The sequence below is a fragment of the Ptychodera flava genome, chromosome 12 (genome assembly GCF_041260155.1).
Source record: "Ptychodera flava strain L36383 chromosome 12, AS_Pfla_20210202, whole genome shotgun sequence".
In the NCBI taxonomy this organism is placed as follows: domain Eukaryota; kingdom Metazoa; phylum Hemichordata; class Enteropneusta; family Ptychoderidae; genus Ptychodera; species Ptychodera flava.
This window is the reverse complement of record NC_091939.1, coordinates 18,630,546-18,647,917: the sequence shown is the minus strand read 5'-3', so window position 1 is coordinate 18,647,917 and position 17,372 is coordinate 18,630,546. Positions and strand designations below refer to the sequence as shown.

The 17,372-nt window shown below is 37.4% G+C and overlaps 2 protein-coding genes across 3 annotated transcripts in view; one reads left to right on the top strand and one right to left on the bottom strand.

Annotated features, from left to right (window-relative positions):
- Nucleotides 1–12,583, bottom strand: part of LOC139145282 (serine/threonine-protein kinase ATR-like) — a 95,565-nt gene extending 82,982 nt beyond the window's left edge. Inside the window, exons 1-13 of one of the 2 annotated variants that reach the window (XM_070716329.1) lie at nucleotides 12,278–12,583; nucleotides 11,221–11,309; nucleotides 10,626–10,829; nucleotides 9,840–10,010; nucleotides 9,057–9,166; nucleotides 8,518–8,606; nucleotides 8,200–8,314; nucleotides 7,469–7,599; nucleotides 6,204–6,370; nucleotides 5,477–5,628; nucleotides 4,576–4,835; nucleotides 4,039–4,186; nucleotides 1,476–1,782 (exon numbers count right to left, since the gene is read on the bottom strand). In XM_070716329.1, the coding sequence (XP_070572430.1) occupies nucleotides 1,476–1,782; nucleotides 4,039–4,186; nucleotides 4,576–4,835; nucleotides 5,477–5,628; nucleotides 6,204–6,370; nucleotides 7,469–7,599; nucleotides 8,200–8,314; nucleotides 8,518–8,606; nucleotides 9,057–9,166; nucleotides 9,840–10,010; nucleotides 10,626–10,829; nucleotides 11,221–11,309; nucleotides 12,278–12,396 (2,062 nt within the window). In that variant the 5' untranslated portion in view covers nucleotides 12,397–12,583. The remainder of the gene's footprint in view (nucleotides 1–1,475; nucleotides 1,783–4,038; nucleotides 4,187–4,575; nucleotides 4,836–5,476; nucleotides 5,629–6,203; nucleotides 6,371–7,468; nucleotides 7,600–8,199; nucleotides 8,315–8,517; nucleotides 8,607–9,056; nucleotides 9,167–9,839; nucleotides 10,011–10,625; nucleotides 10,830–11,220; nucleotides 11,310–12,277) is intronic. The other variant, XM_070716330.1, reaches the window with a different exon arrangement.
- Nucleotides 12,584–12,827: 244 nt separating this feature from the next.
- Nucleotides 12,828–17,112, top strand: LOC139145277 (extracellular tyrosine-protein kinase PKDCC-like). Its single transcript, XM_070716323.1, has 4 exons — nucleotides 12,828–12,894; nucleotides 13,566–14,411; nucleotides 14,881–15,076; nucleotides 15,568–17,112. The coding sequence occupies exons 2-4, from the start codon at nucleotides 13,647–13,649 to the stop codon at nucleotides 15,807–15,809; spliced, it is 1,203 nt and encodes a 400-aa protein (XP_070572424.1). The 5' UTR covers nucleotides 12,828–12,894; nucleotides 13,566–13,646; the 3' UTR covers nucleotides 15,810–17,112.
- Nucleotides 17,113–17,372: the final 260 nt, after the last annotated feature.

The window sequence follows — 17,372 nt, the reverse complement described above, 5'->3', positions numbered from 1 at the left end:
ATAGTTTATACATTTAATATATTGTTATTACAGTAAATATGTTTATTCCTTTGTCATCTGATATCAAAGTGTGCCATTTTTGAGCTATAAAAGTATATCAATTTGAAAGTATATATATTTTCTTTCAATATTGGTATCATTGATCTGTGCTTTGTTAATGTGAGCTTCTTTGATGTCAATGTACACTTTGTAAAAACAATAAAACACTGAAAAAAATTCCAATCAACATTTGTATGGTTTTTTTGTAAATCCTCAGATCTAAAGTAACCCCCATTCTGCACAAGTAATAAGCTCACTTTCACAATCAAACTCAGACATTAATATATTGAGACAGGTATATCAATCATGCAGAATAACATGACATCTTGTGATGTGAGAAACATTTTATATATCATAATGAACGCAAGATTAATGGACATTTATAACATACAGCGTTATTAGGTTGCTGTTGACATACCCTCTGGCATTATGCAACGTAATTTTTGAGCATCTATTAATTTTTCACACTACATTAATGTTGAACATACCTCAGGGACAGATATTAAGAGTCATCAAGTCTCAGGCCTACTATTTTTTTGTCTACCTCATATGGGGGCTTATTTTGAACCTCTAGGAGTAAGTTAAGTTTTCACTGTAATATACCTGATCAGCCTTCAACTGAGAAACTCATACATGCTTTTATTACATTTCACTTGGATTGTTGCAACAGTTTACTTTTGGCCTCCCTTCATTTGAAATACCCAAACAGCAAACAATTCAAAATTCAGCAGCTCGACTTGTTACCAGGAAGAGAAAAAGTAATGCCATTCTTTGTGACCTTCGTTGGCTCCCTGTTGAACAACGTACCCGATTTAAAATTATTTGTATTACTTTCAAAGTTCTCTGTAGTTATGAACTATCTTAATGTACTATCTTACCTTGATGAGCTTTTGATTAGACGTAGTACAAGTCACACGTTGTGTTCTTTTTCAAATGAGGAAATTAAGTTACATCAACCCATTGGTTGCACAGCTTATGGAGATAGGGCGTTAAAAATTTATGCGTCTCGTTTGTGGAATTCTTTACCGTCACACCTTCGTGCATTTCAGTCACTTGATAATTTTAAAGTCAGGTTAAAAACTTACCTTTTTAATTCATTTTATACATGAGTTTTATACCCTTTTAAGTCTTTTTATACATGAATTTTATTTGTTGATCTATTTTAACCATTTCTTGAGTTTTACAAGCTGTTACTTTTATTGAACATTTTAAAATTACTGTTGTCGTTTGTCACTCTTTTTTTTAAAAAGTAAAGCACATTGAGATATTTTAATATGTTATGCGCCATATAAGAAATAAAGATTATGATTATGATTATTATTGGCTTATTTTGTGAAAATTCAAATTCCCTTGTTGAGCCACAAACAAAGTCAACTAGTATAGTATTCTGCACTGGGAAGGGGAGAACAGAAGAAGTAAATTTAGCCTGTAAATACCTGTCATCATCAGCATTGAACCAATTCCTTGTATGATTTTATCATACACTTCATTTACTTCCTCAGCAGTTTTGAGGCTTGGCAGCAACTTGAGCACTCCAGTCCAAACTTTGCACACATCTCTGGACTGCTGGCTTGTTAACCATGGCAGACACTTCTCTCTCTGTAGCTTTCCCTTGTTGAACAATACCACTGGTTTAGCAGAGGTGGATAGCAGATCCAGTACTTCCTCAGTTATAACATCGTTGCACTGGGCTAGGGTCTCAAGGACAGCTCGGATACCTTCTAGTTCACATATCATTTGATGCTAAAGAGCAGATAGGGAAAAAAATGAAAATGATAATCTTTCATTTCCATTTTCCATGTATTATCTAAGTTAGACTGAAAAGAATAGGATTACATCAAACGTTCAAGGATAGGGGGTTAAAGTAATTTGTGCCTCAAAATCGAAAGACTTACACTTTTGCTCAAATTTTCCTTAAGCAAACTTTCAAAAGTTATCTTTCGAAATAAAGAATAAAATCAGGGTTCACCAGTAAAAACTTACCCTGAGAATTTCAAAATAAGCCCCCAAAATTGGTAGACCAAACAGAATTGTGCAAGTTTGAGAGTCTGAATTTGAGAGTCTGAATATCCATAATCGAGGTCCACTCTACTTTTAACCAGCCTTGAGCAGCACGTAGTTTACTAATTCCCTTCATTGTGTTCAAAACTCTACAAACTTGCATTTGCAATCCAACAGAAGTAGAATTTTGGACAAAGTATAAAAAGTCAACAGAGGCAATGAATATGATTTCTGACCCAAATTTATTGTCATAGCAAAATATTCAGGTTAGGGCACTGATATACTGCTGAAATCACTGATGTGTTCAAAACGTCAAAACAAAGGCCCAGCCGCCAGCGCGTCTTACCGCAAGATATTCCCAGCTGTCACTCAACTTGTCAAGTGAAAACATCGACCCGCCAAACTCAAAAGATCGTGGCGCGAAATAGAAAAGTTCTACCCGCCAGAGCAAATCTGTTAAACCACGCCTCCAATTTTGACCTCAAATTTCACGATCAACAACTTTCTCAGACGTTGTTCAGACATCGTGGTCCTGTCGACTGGCGCGGCCGGCGGACATTCTGTCGTTCATCTTTGGAAAATTGAAAAAATTGTGAGATGATGAACAGGATTTACCCGAACAGAACATCGACACGCCGCGGGAGAAACAACTAGAAGCATGGCTCGTAATCATGGACTATAGTATAGGACTTTGTGAAATATGCAAGAACTGGAAATCAAAGAACTGGATTTTGTTTGAGTGTTGTGCAGAAAAAATTCACATATTCATCACAGTTAGCAATATTCTCATCGGTGAATTTCTCATTGGCTACTGGCGTCAGTTTTTTAATAGTCCATTCCCAAACTGACCATCGGCTTCTCACACATCGTGCGACAGCACTGGTTGAGACATCTTCTGCACTATTGCCATATTCGTCATTTTCTTTTGCCTTGTTTTTCTTTGAGAGATATCTAACACTTTACACGATACAAAGCGTTGCCATTAATTTCGTAACCCACGATCGCTGAAACGGAACTTTTCGCCACCTCTCTGCATGACGAGAAAATCGCCAGTAACTTTATATCCCCACCACGCAGTAAGATTTCCATTACAATCCTGCAACTTGGGCAAGATTGCCTTTCCACTCCTATATCTCCGTTTGAGCCATTAGGGTATCATAGGACGAAGGTAAATTAACCAGAAGAGAATTGGTTCAAGTCGGTGAATTTTCGAAAAATAAAATGATCTGTAAAAGTTCATCGTGTAAAATTTGGCAGCCCAGGTCAGGTTTACGTAGTGATCAAACGCGTTTTTATTTATTCTGTGCAGCTACAGTGAGTGCCGGGTGAAACTTCCCTGTATCGCGTTCACCCCACTCAATGCGTTCATAATCATATCCTACTCACACGTTTCACTTGAAAACAGAACACAAATCATTGCATTCCAAGCGATCACCCAACTCACACGATCACAAATCATGAACTTGAACCAAGTCTAGTAAACCAGTAAGCAAATCAAGAGAAAAGCTGTGCACAAACACGCTTCAAACACAGCGTAAGTGTGCGGTGGTCGGCGTTCGGAAGGTGGGCGTGGTTTTATGTTTTTGGTCTGGGCAGTCAAACTTTTCTGTTTCGCGCGTCGATGTTTTGAATGTGGCGGGTTCATGTTTTCTGTTGACATGTCTTTCTGACAGCCGGAAAAAGTTGCGGTCAGACGTGCTGGCGGCAGTGTCTTTGTTTTTACGTTTTGAACACATTAGTGATTTCAGCAGTAACAACACTGGATGGTACTGACATTCAAACAATATATCAATAAATCTTTTTACTCTGGAATACTTTAACTTCATTTCCTAAACTCCTTATTTGTAAGGTGGATGCTTATTATTTCAGATGCTGGAATTGTTTTGTTTGTTACCGCAACTTGTCTTCACCAACTGCTAGCTCAATCCCTGTGCAACTGTCAAGTCTAGGAGACTGCTCCCTTTGCTATTGGTATGTAGCATATCTGTGTATACTCACATGAGATTGGTTTATGTCTCCATCACTTTGATAGTGTTGCATCAGTACATCCAACTGATGAATCAGACTGGAATATGTGGAAGACTTCTCACTCAGATTAGTCACAGCAATACCTTCATCCTCTGTTCCACTTGTACTGGAACTTTCACTGGAAAATGTTGCAGATACAAAACACACTATACAGGAAAAATTTCATATTTTTTTGAAATAATGTCGACAGATTCTGTACCAGAATTGGTGTCCCTGTCCTCCAGTGTTAATAAAATACCCATAAATCTCTACACTTCAAAATGACTGTTCATTTGAATGAAGAAAACACCTGAGATGTGTTTTACATTTCTAATTTCTTCTGCTGGCCAAAACCAGGCATTCTGTGAAGTGTCATTTGAAAGCACACTGTATTTTTCATCCATTTTCCACAACATTTCACACCTGTATTTCTAGTTTTCTTTATTCATGGGGAAACAGAGAGCAAATTTTTCTGACATAAATAACTTTACGGAGTCCCACTCATAATTGACGTCCCTCTTTCCTTACCTTGTAGGTCCTTGGATTTGTAATTTCTTGTGTGTTTTGTGTAGTGACAATTTCTTCTTTCTTTGAGGTAAGTCCTCACTACTGCTGCTTTTAAGAATGACAGTACTACCTGATGCTGCAGTGGACTGTGTCTTGTGAACCTGCTGTTCCATGTCAGATAGGTGGGTGGACAGAGTCACTTGTGTGCCTTTTGTGACGGTTGATATTTTACAGATTTGTAAATCATTCTGAATTGACTGGTAAAATACACCAACCAAATACTGAGAAGTAGAAGAAAAAGAAGTGTTACAAAATCTGTGTGAGAGTTACTATGAGCTGCAGACTCGTCTACACACAACTTTTGTTTTAATCTAAAAGCATAATTTCTCCATCAGTCAGAAAATATGGAAATATGTACATTTTAAATCATATCAGTCTAGGCAGAGAAAGTTTTAGCTTTATACTGTATGTGTAAGTTTGAGCATTACTTACCATCAAGATACTGTGCGGTTTCATTATTTTCATTTGAGAGTTGCAGGTTCATTCATGCACATTGCTGTTACACCACAGAGTTCAAGGTCAGCTATACTGAACAAGTTTGTTTTCACTACATACAGGCTTTATTCTCATTACTGAAAGGAAGTTTTGTCACTGAACAATTGATCTAAGTTTAATGGTAGGTAATATACACCAAGATCCCAAGAAGAGGAAGAGTTGATAGTATGAAATAACATGACTTATTTTCCTTCATATTTACATGACTTAGTTATCCCTCACATTTACATACAATTGTTTAGATGCAGCAATCAGGTTGAAGCGTTTGAGTAACTTGTGAAAAAATTTTGATCACATACATGTATGTGTTCAGTACAGTGAACTTATCAAATTCATCTGCAAGGCTGAATTCTACAGAGGTACTGACCTGTGCATTCGTATCTTTACCGATGTGATCCAGCAAGGCAGCACTGATGCTGTGCATTCTGTCCTTTCTGGTGATGGAGTCACTTTCATATCCAGCTGGTATGTGATTCTCAATGTACTGAATAGTGTGACATATCGATGATTTCAATTCAACTAAAGAAAGACAAATATTGGCACATTAAATTTGTCAAAACTGAGGCTTGGACAGTCCTTTCAGGAAAATACTATCACATCTCTACCAAAACTATCCCTACTTAGAAGTTTGATAAAAACATAGCTCTGAGGTCAAGAAAGTAACACTTTATCTATCCTATAGACACTTCCCATTCAGCATGACCATGTAAAGTCAGCAGATCTTCTTTCTTTGTACTATCAATGCAAAAAACACTCACAATAAGTCCAATTCACTGATACTAGACATGTTGACTATTAAATATTTAGAGAAACAAGAAAATATTATTTTTGCCAGATTAGGCAATCATGCCTAGACACTTTATACAGTAGCTGACAGGAAGAGTTTACCAGAATAACAGTATCACAAAGTGTTCTTTTGTTAAATTCACAACTGAAAAACGTTACAGGCACATTTTGAAAAACAACAAAACTATGAAAGGACGGCAGCTTCAAATACAATCAAAGAATCAATGTATGGTTATACTTTCATTTGTAGTCTAAACCCAAAGTTTGCAGCAAAATACAAATGCACATAACAATCGAGCAATAAATACCTGTGTGTATGTTGGCAAGGCCATAGATAGTCAACCCTTGGTACAGTGTATCAAAAATTTTACCAATGTAGTCAGCTGACAAACAGTGTCTTGGTTTGCCATCACTGTTCTCTTGAAAAACTGCATTCAAACATTTTGAGAGACCAACTTCCAAGGATTTAACATCGCTGTTGGATGTGATACAATTAAAACAGGTAAGATGACGCGTGTGATTGTAAAGCATTATCATTTATTAGCAATGCATGCAATGTTATACAATGGTTTGTTTTTACCTAACTGTATGAGGAGACTGACTGACTGACCTGCACAAACGTGGTATTTTTCACCTTTCACTTTATTTTTGTCATTCTTACTATGCAGTACTTCAACTATATTGTCACCTGTCTATGCACAGGGCCTCATAAGTGCCTATTTAAGTCAATATTACAGCGTTTTTCTTTCTTTTTCAATGTTACAAATAATCCAGCTGAAGAGCACAACACTTGTGTAGCTGTCTTTTGTGTAGCGTGTATTGGCATGTATAGTGCGTCCTCGTAAATGTGACCGTTAGTTCCGTGACCTCTAGGCTCTAGCCATGCCTACTTCCTGCCCTGCCCTCACTATGCTTACTGTACTAATTTCCCAGTACAGTAAACACAGCGACGTCTGTACACGTGGCCAGAAGGCATGGCCAGAGGAATTGGCTAGAGGTCACGGAACTAAAGGTCGTATCTACATATGATCACATTCCCCATTGAGGGCGCACTACACATGCCAATACAAGCTACACAAAAGACAGCTACACAAATGTTGTGCTTTTCAGCTTTATTTGTAACATTGAAAAAGAAAGAAAAACGCTGTAATATTGACTTAAATAGCTACTTGAGCCCCTGTGGTCTATGCCAACAGTCACATGTGCACAGTCAGCTAGTTTACATGCATAGCTTACAAACAGTGACTAACAAACAGAGTGTAGGCAGTGGTCTAATCAAGGTAGGTGAAGGTGACTTACTTGGCATGCTCACTCAACCTGTTTATATATTTCAAAAATGTTGTTTACGGCTGTGACTGTGGGTATACATATGTACCTGTGATGTGATAACATGTTAACATGGAGCAGGTACGTAAACATGCCAACTGAACTGTGCCCATGGCATACTTTTACTGACAATGTGCACATCTATCATGAACTGATAAACATATCTGGTAAATCTCTAAAATAATCTCAAAATGCCTCTTGTAAATGTTGATTTTCCAGTGAGAATTGGTATTATCTCTGACCTTACCTTTGAAAAGCTTCAAATTTGGAGAAGAGCATTGACAGGAAAGAAGTGAACAACTCTATGAGATAATCTGCAACTTGCTCTGAAGGTATCCCACACATTGCCCACAACTTGGCAAGAGCCTCCATGGATAGCTGCAGAGAGTGAGATGGATGTAATGGTTGTGTAACAACAATAAAATTTCTTAAAATACTTTCCTCAAAACATTTCTTTCTCTAACAAACTTAACACTTTACCAGAAATGTACTCCAATACTGCCAAAGAGAAGACTTCCAGTGAAAATTGTTATAGGTTGCATTATAATTGAAGAATTGTAATGTGACCATTACTGTACTATAAAAGAATGCCATCGTATGGGAAACCTATCACACCCAAACAGCCATCCAGTTCATCATATCGGAATGCTATCCTGCTGGGAACGTACTGATATCATTACAGAACATCATCCTGTGGATATTGTCACACCAGACAGCTATTTCATACAGTTTATTGTATCAAAATGCTATGCTGAGGTACTAAGATCATGTCAGAACATCATGTTGTAGGATATCTATCAAGCCTGAATACCGTACTCATACTGATTCCAAGACAAAGTATATACGGTACATGTGACCATGTAAGTCTATAAACCTTTTAAGAATGTCAATCTGCACTTTTCGTTATTGTTCAAAATGTTGAAAAAGTTGCAAGCAATTTAATAGCTAAGCTGTGATGATTGAGGTTCAATGCCATACCTGTTTGACTTGATTTTGTCCATCTTCAAGTTGGCATGCAAGAGTTAACCACAACATCAACAGTTTGTCTGCAGCACACATGATGATGTCTGTGAGCATTTCATTCACCAGTGTGCTGAATAATAAACATCAAGAACATAGTTTATTAATTTCTGTTTGTTCCATCTGTCTCTGTGCCATTAGCATACATTCATTTAATATCAAATGGCGAAGTCAAATTCTCAAAATACACAAAAAAACTAGTCAAGCAGTAAGACACAATTGGCTTGATGGCAACACTACCAGTAATATGCATGTTATCACATGACATCTGATTACCTTGTTGCAACTTGTAAGAGATACAGTTGGCAGTAGAACTGGATTTTTATGGGTTCAAGAATCATTCCTTTCTGGAAATCTTCAACTTCCTGTGCAAAAAAGGGGAAAAGGTACAGGGCATTACCACATCCCTCTTATTATACAAAAGAGGAGATATCATTATCACATTTTTTGACCTGGTAATCTACGCTTTTAAAAACTGAAATGCTTCCTGCAGGATATCAAAACATTCACATTAAGAGGCCCCTACCTCTTTCATATTGCCATTAAATGATTGTCTTTAAAATGGTGCACAACCAACGAGAAAGAAAAGATAATACTTTGTAACCCATAAGAGGAAATTATATCATAGGATGAGAATTCTCTTCCATAGGTCATCTGAAAAACATTCTAATTTTGTAACAGTTGACATATAAGCTGGCATGAGATTAAAATTAGCATCAAAACTTTATATTCCACAGTGTGATGCAAAATTTCCAAGATTCTTATACAAATTTGGGGTTTTTTTCTGAGATGTGGTGACATTTCACTGGCAATACCTTGATATCACATGGTTTCTCAGACAGGTTGAAATACTGAAGTGTTACAGGATTTGCTATGGACTCCACAGCTCCACTCTCAAATGATGAGGCACTCTGACGGGACAGTTCTGCAACAAAAAGGAGAGAAAGTTGTATGACAAATTTCTGTATTGCAATAAATTCACATGGTTTGTTCACTAATGCCACTGTCCACACAATTCAGATTCACATTACGTGTATTTTCATGGCATTCCTCCGAAGACCATCAAAATGATCAGAATGGCAGAGATTTCCTTTTGTTACTGCTATGGTGTGACCTGAAATTTAAAACTCATTTGGGAAATGATTTTACGACATTTATTCAATTTTAATCAATATCTAAAATGATTTGAAAGTTATAGTAAATATTGTTCTCTGTCCAAATCAAACTGCAAAGATTGATGTCACAACAGGTCCATTGTAACTACAGTACAAGTGGGTTTACTGTGAGCATCTCACACTAATGCTAAATAAATATCTCATCTTATATTGCTGTATAAAAAAACAATCATTCCAAAAAATTTGGGTTGGCTGAATTAATAGAGAGGTTGACTTCATAGGGACTATTTATTGCACATGTAGTTTAATACAAGATGCAATTAAACCTTTTAACTTTTTAATTTTCATGCGCTGTTTCAGCTGACAGCACTTCAGGATGATTTTAAGCCTTGCATCCCTATATTCTGATACAGTCCTACTTGTATAGTGGGAATAGCAATACAGGGAAAGAGGGTAAAAGGACGACACACATGGAGCCTTTACCTGCCATGAGATTGATGAATTCTGAGATGAATTCATGGAACATTGGTAAATCTTTACTCTTCACCAGTTGAAGTATGGAGGAAATAATGCTCAGAATCTTCTGATGCACAGTTACAAATCCAGAATCACTCAGCAGTCGCAGCAGTTGGCAAATAACCCACGTACACAGTCCTGTTGATAGTCAGAAACTAATGGTAACCTCTGTGTTAAAAGGCCACAGTCCATGCAATGGGTGTAACCTGGACAGTGAATGGACAAGGTAAAAACAAAACCATGTGCACAAATGTGCACTGAAATACATGTATTTACATCAATGTTTGTACACATCAATTTGTTTTTACCAGCATCACATGATTTCTTGGGCGTACTGTGTCTAAAGAACTCCACACATTCTCTTAATTCTGGAAGAGAACCATTGGCTATGTACTCGGCATGGTAAAACCCATTATATGTACTTTCATTAGAAAGAATTACCCTTTTTCCAGCCTGACGTATCTATTGGGTCAAAGTTGCGGTGACCAGTAAACTATAACATTTAAAATGTCAAAATCAGAAACTTGTACAATAAACAGTATTTTAACTAACTTGTCTCACTTAGATCTACATAAACATGATGCTTTAAACTGAGTTGACCTGACAGTGATGGTGTAGGTCAAAGCAATCACACACATCTCCTAGTACCTTGAATTTTATTCTGATTTTGAATAACTTGACCTGGAAAGTGCTAAAGATTTTTCAGAACCTATGGGTCAATGTCAGTGACATACAATATGAATTAAGTCATACCTTTACAGATGTGATATTCCTCATCTTGAGGAGGCAGAAGACTTTTATTGAGCTGTGACAGAGCTGGAGTTTCATCAGACACTGGAGACGGTCCACTGGCAAAGATTGAGGGAAATTGAGCTGTACACAGTGCCAGCAATTCAATGATTACCATGCTTTGTGGTGTACCACCTGTACTGGAGGCCTTGGCAATCTCAGAATACACTGGGAAAGCAAAAAATTGCAAAATGTAGACTACTAAATGATCACCCATCACTTTTTTTCACCATCACTTTATTTTCAAACCCAGAGTACAGTGCCTTGCTCATGGGAACATCACCATGCTTAAGTCTCAAATTCACCATCCTCCAATAGTGAGTCCGGTACCTTAACCACTGCCCAACAGTGTCTTTTTGTAGAGTGACTAGTTGTGGTAAAGATTTTCTGACATCAACAATTCAAAATATGTAACAATCCAGTACGCACTAGAGGAGTACATGCTATGGTATAAAATACAAGTTTTATACATAAACATATTTATTTCAAAATATTCACAAACATATAAGTAGTAGATGCCGTACATATAACTGAGGTGAAAATTCATGTATTTGGTTACCTTTGTCAAGGTCAATTAGGTGTTCATTGATTAACCTGCACAGTATTTCTCTTGCAATTTTTATGTCAGAAGACTGCCTCTGTTGTGTGCTGTAAAAGAAAGTGTGGAAAAAAGCCAAAGTTCAGAACACGTTCAAAGTCTGTAAACCTTTTAGTAGCAATTTGTTCAGTGATAGTTTTAGTCAAAAAATTGCTGTATACTTTTTGAGTAATCAGGTAGAATTCTGCTACAATGAAAAGGTAAACAAGTGTGTCTTTTTATGATATATTTCACAAATCTGATCTTATGAATACACGTACTGCAATGGAGTGCTGTTTCCTCTTACACTAAGTTTTTACTGTGCTAAGCTTGTTCTAATTTCAAAATATAAGCTTAAAAGTTTTCAACAGTGTATTGGCAAGCAGACTGGGATTTGAGATAAATGCAAAACTCTGATGACACCATTCTAGAAATTTGTGCTCCACATTTGTTAAAATTTTTTCTCTTGATTTAAGATCAGATGAGAAATTGCAATGGTAATCCATCGATGAGACAAAATTTCATCATGCATAGAAAGGAGAAATTCCACAAAAAAATATCATTCTGACACTGTACTGTTCTGCTGCGCAGACACTTCCATTTCTCATAGTCCTTTTTTGAAGGCTGCATAAAATTAGGCCTTTGAGAAAGGCGATGGAATCATCAAGTAATTCAAGATTGCAAAAGAACTGTACTCGTCAGACATCATGATGGCATTTGAATGTTTGCAAAGAATGTTTTGGAAAAATTTACACAGAACAACCTTTCTGAGAAACATGGTCATATTGCCATCATTACTACAATATCGGATCACTGTACCATCGAGTACAGAGGTAAAGCAGTACCTTAGGTCCTTACACTATGCCACAACATGGAGGTATAAAGAAAGAAGTCTTTCTTTATACTTCCATGGCCACTGCCATGCATTCATTAGCACCACTAGTAACAGTAGCACTACAAGGGAAGCACGGAGCACAACGTTTAAATAAAGTAGTGCTACCTCCGTGAGATAACTAAATTTTGATGTTACATTTACTACCTCTCCAGATTCTTGAGTCTACCGAATGCCGCATTGAGTTCCTTCAGGAGCACATTCGCAGGTTTTGAACTTCCCGGAGCTCGACCAGAGCTAAAACCTGAAGGCGACGCTGAGGACATGACAACGAGAGTTGAAGTGGGCGTTTGATTTAAAAATCGTCATCGACTGCGTCAGTCGATACCTTTGGTCGTTAACTGCCAAGATGCTAGCATGATTGTTGTCACAGGGCCAATACTGTTTTATCTTATTTACTTCTGCAGTTCTGGTAATGTTGTCACGCACACTCTAAACTCCCGCGAAATAGGTGTGTTTGTTAAGTATTTCCTAAAACTAAACCCTCTAACTTCACCAAAAAGTAACAGGCTCTGGATTCTTCTCTACTCCGTAACAAACTCAAAATAAGCTAAACTCTGAAAATTATCGTTTAAATAAACGAAATCCATGCGGGAAAAATGTGAAACAAAAACGTAATTACATTACAAACTTTGGCTGTAAGAAATTTAACCTCTGAAGAGGGCGCACTTTTGCAAATTTCAAGTAGGTTAGGCAGCTGCTTCAGGTGAAAGGTCATTTGAAGTTTACAACGGTGATTGTTAACGTTGTGGTGAAATGATCCAGTAAGTTGATTCCATCATCATATTATCTGGCAAAAATGAACAACATTGCTTCATAGGTGTGCCATACAACTTCCTAAATGGTTCTAGGCTCTCACGCAGCCCTCTGATTAGCTGCAGTACAGTAGTTCGAGGTTTTGCCAGGGCTTTATATGTGTCGGAAGGCAATACCAAAACCACTGTGTTTTGCCGTCCGACCCACGATGCCAGGCAAAACCTCGAGCTGCCGTACTGCAGCTGCTAGCTTTTGATCTTAATGTAAGTGAAAGGGTTGTACACTGTTGGTTTATGATTTTTCAACTCTTGGATCCAAGATACAATTTACATGATTAGTCGTGTAGTTATGGCCAAGCTTCTACTGTCAATTATGAAAAACTGACTCTTTCCCCATTCCCTCCATATGCCAAACGCTGTATGTGTCCAGTAATTTTCAATCTAGCCAATCTGGGAAGAACACGAATATTTACATGTAAACGGGGTAACAAAATTAGCTGTGATATATTACCAGAGATGGGAAGAAATTCACAGATGTTTATCCCTCATGGGAAAATAACAAACACGTTCCCATACTTTTTCCACAATGTCGTTTTCCCAAAATAAAGAAAATCCTTATTAATCAAATGTCCTCTACATCATTTACCCATTGAAAAATTATGATATGTTTCCATTTACAGGTGTCCCATAGATGAGGCATGTTGACAAGATGCAGAATAACATTTGTGTGTAATACTTAGAACTTTGACCCGGAAAACACCATGGCTTCTGTCATCATGTATTTATGTCAGCGGTGTAGAGTGACTCCAATGCTGTTCCTGTTAATTATCCCTGTTGTCACAGCAATGTATCTGATATACTCACTGCACAAACAGATCCTGTTGTTCCCAACAAATGAAATCAGCAAGGAACACCAGGTCAGGATCTTGCACTTGCAAGGCCTAGTTGAAGACCTAAACAATGAAATATCGGAGACTATCGCTGAAAGAGACCTACTGCGGGAAAAGGTACAGTTTCTGGTTGGCAACTTGAGTCAACAAATGCAGTTGTTATCGAAGGAGAATGGTGACACATGGATGGATAAGTACCTAGAGCTCTACCAAAATGAAAATTTTGAAAATGAACAACTCTTGGGCTGCAAGCAGCTAGACACGATTCAGATTCTTGCCAAAATTGGCCAGGGGTACAGCAAAGTTGTCCAGGAAGGTTTGTACGGCAGGACTCACGTTGCTGTTAAGAGTGTTGCAGCAGTTGTCAGAGATGTGCAGAGTTGCTTAAAATCAAATAATTACAAGAAGACAGAAGACTGTTACCTTCTGTCCAATTATAAACTCTTGAAAGAAGCATTGATGCTGAGAGAGTTAAAACATGAAAGTATTGTCAAGCTACTTGGTGTCTGTGTACGTAGTGAGAATCCCAGTCCCTACATTCATGAGAGAGGAATTACATCAGTAGTTGAACTTGGATCCAGGGATGCTGTGCTTCTGCCACAGTTGAAGAAGTTGCCATGGATACAGAGGTTGAAGGTCAGAATCCAGACAGTTGATTTGTTAGTGACAGAAACAATTGTATGTTTTTATGGCAGGTTTTCTTCTTTTCTCATTAATGGCAATGTTATTGATGGCTTGTATGCCGGTAAGTCGATCGGACAGAGCAGTATTTCAAGTCTTGTAAACTACTTGAACTAAAGTCTATTGTTTGGAGATAGAGGAGAATAAAGTAATCAAGATATGTGTAGAGGTATGACCAATAGGTTGGCTGTGTTTTACAGGGCTTTTGTGCTGTCTCAAGTGTCTACTCTCAGGAAGATATTGAGAAAGGCAATCCTTTTTGCTCCAAAGGTTTATGGACAGTGACTTGCAGGTTATTCAAATTAACACAACACATTGTAATTACCACAGGATTGATTCACTGTTTGACAAACTGTGTGTTAGTTGTACTAAGGTTGTTGTTGTGTACATTGTGCATTCTCTTGTCATTTACTTCTGTTCACAGATAAGTCAGTCCCTGGCAAGTTTACTCAGCTATATGGCAGAGTCACCACTTGGCAGTTTACGCATCCCAGATTTCAAGGAAGAACAATTTGTCATGGTTGATGATGTAATCAAGCTGTCAGACGTTGATGATGTCACAAACTTAGAGCCATCGTGTGATGATGACATGAAATGCCTGATTGATGGGAGAGAGATAGGTCAGAACAAGTAGTTTTCTTGATATACTTAATTTAGTATATAAGTAGTGATCAATGATGTATGACATTGCAGAACGTGAACTTCAATCTTGATGACTTGTGGAAGAAGAAGGTACTGTTTAGAAATTTGATAGATTGGCTATGTAAACAAAAGTATGTTTTCTTTAGTTGTAACAAAGAGAGCATCATATGATAAACAACAATATTGATCCATAATTACTTCCACTGCCTTAACTGACAAGCACTTGGCCTTAGCTTTAGGCCTGTGCTAAGCTACATTACAATTCAACACTTTCCTGGGGGGTACATTTGTTTTCAAATTTGTCATGAAAGGCACTCGTGAACAAGCATTAATACACACCATAAGGGGATAAGCATAAATTAATACCATAAAGACGATGGACATAGTGCTTTACAGGTTTGCCTAGATAAATGTCATAAATTCAAACTTCAAACTTCTTTCCTGTCCTTGGTTGTTTTGATGTTTACAGGAATCCAGTGCCATAGCAGTTACCGCTGTCTTGGGATGAACTCACGGCTAAACTTTGCTAGAGCCAATGAAGTATTTCTCAGCCCACTCCTACAACACAGCGCTCCCATAAAGCTACAGAATAGTGTGACTAGCTTACTGCAAGATGTAAAGAACTTCAATGTTGATGCCAATGAACTTCAACTCAGCCTTCAGCGTCTGGAGAAACAGTACTACAAGCTCAACTCTGATCCAGCCTTTTGATTTTATTGCAATAGGTTAAACCTGGAATTCAAATGGACCATGGTACAAACAAACCCATGTCCACACAAGTGCTAAGAAATACATGCATTTCCATACGCGCTTGTACAGGTGGGTTTGTTTGTACCACCATCACATGATCTTTTGAATGTACTGAGTCTGTAGAACACATTGCGTCCTTTTTATTCTGGAGTAGAACCATTGAATAGGCAGACTGAATATGCAAAATTCTTTCTGAAATACCAGATAATTGTAGAAAGCTTACTCTGGACTCCTCAGCACAATACTATCCTTGAAATGACTTAAAGGCAGTCCCTTATGAGTGAATTGAATTGCCCTATAAGGCAATGTATATGCTGCATGGAAAGGGAAGTTAGAGTACATAAAAAGTAAACCTTTTTATATCTAAAAAGCAGGTGTACACTTCTTCATCTAAAACATCAGGGTTATTTTTCTTGACATATTTTGGTCACATATCGGATAGAGTGATTTACTTGATAGACTGAGTCTGACACTGAACAAAACATGAAACAACCCATTGCTAAACAAGGGTGTGGAGCAAATTTGGGGAAAAATAAACAGAAACATCATCGTACAAGTTTTATAAATGCATCTACAATGACTGTAATAGTACAAGAGTTTGTAGAGAAAAGAGCTGTTCGGCTTTGGTTTTTCACAAACTTTTCATCCAGGTTTTCCCTTCAGGTTCAATGTCTGTAATACACTGTATGTTTCTAAGTATCTCATACAAATAGTTAGTCAAGGTCCACAATGCTTCCAATCTACAGGTCTTTCAACTTAGCTGTGAACAATTGCATAGCCATCACACAAGTCAGAATCACTTGCTAAGCCAGATACTAAAGTTGACGGCTCATTTAATCATTGGTTAGAAAAACCAATCTGTGTGTACTTTGGAAGAAAGCGTCAATGTCAATGAAAAGATTAAGTCTTGTAAAGAATTAAAAGAATGACCAGCTCATGCAATGATACCACTTTGTTGTTGTGAGCAAGAAAAATGTGTGCGTGTCTTGTACATCTCAGATGATTCATCTCTAATATTATGTATAGAGCTCATATCACAGTATGTGTTTATTTATAACTATGCTGATGTACACTCGCTCAAGTAGATATTTGGGTCACCAGACATTTTTAAATTTATCTTGTTGGAAAAAATTACTTGCATATCAATTTTTGGTAGCTAAGTACAGATTTATCAGATTTTATAGAAACATGTTTTTAATCCATAGATTCATATATTTTGTGTGGTGTAACTTATTTTGTAATAAAAAGGTAGGAACGACATCCATTACTCTGTCTTTTTGTGTACTCTTTCAGACAATGTTTTGACTGCATTTGGTAATGGTATGTTTGTTACCAATGAATATCATATAATTTAAATCTTGCAGCTATGTTGACTTGATGCATCTAGATATCCTGCATGAAATACGTTGTTTGTAAACAAGAAAGTCACACACGCCCAGTTCCAACGACCCCCCTCCCTTTAATTACCCACAAGCAGTTCTTACTGTTGCTCGGTCACTTTCTGTAATCTTTGAAAATGTTCAT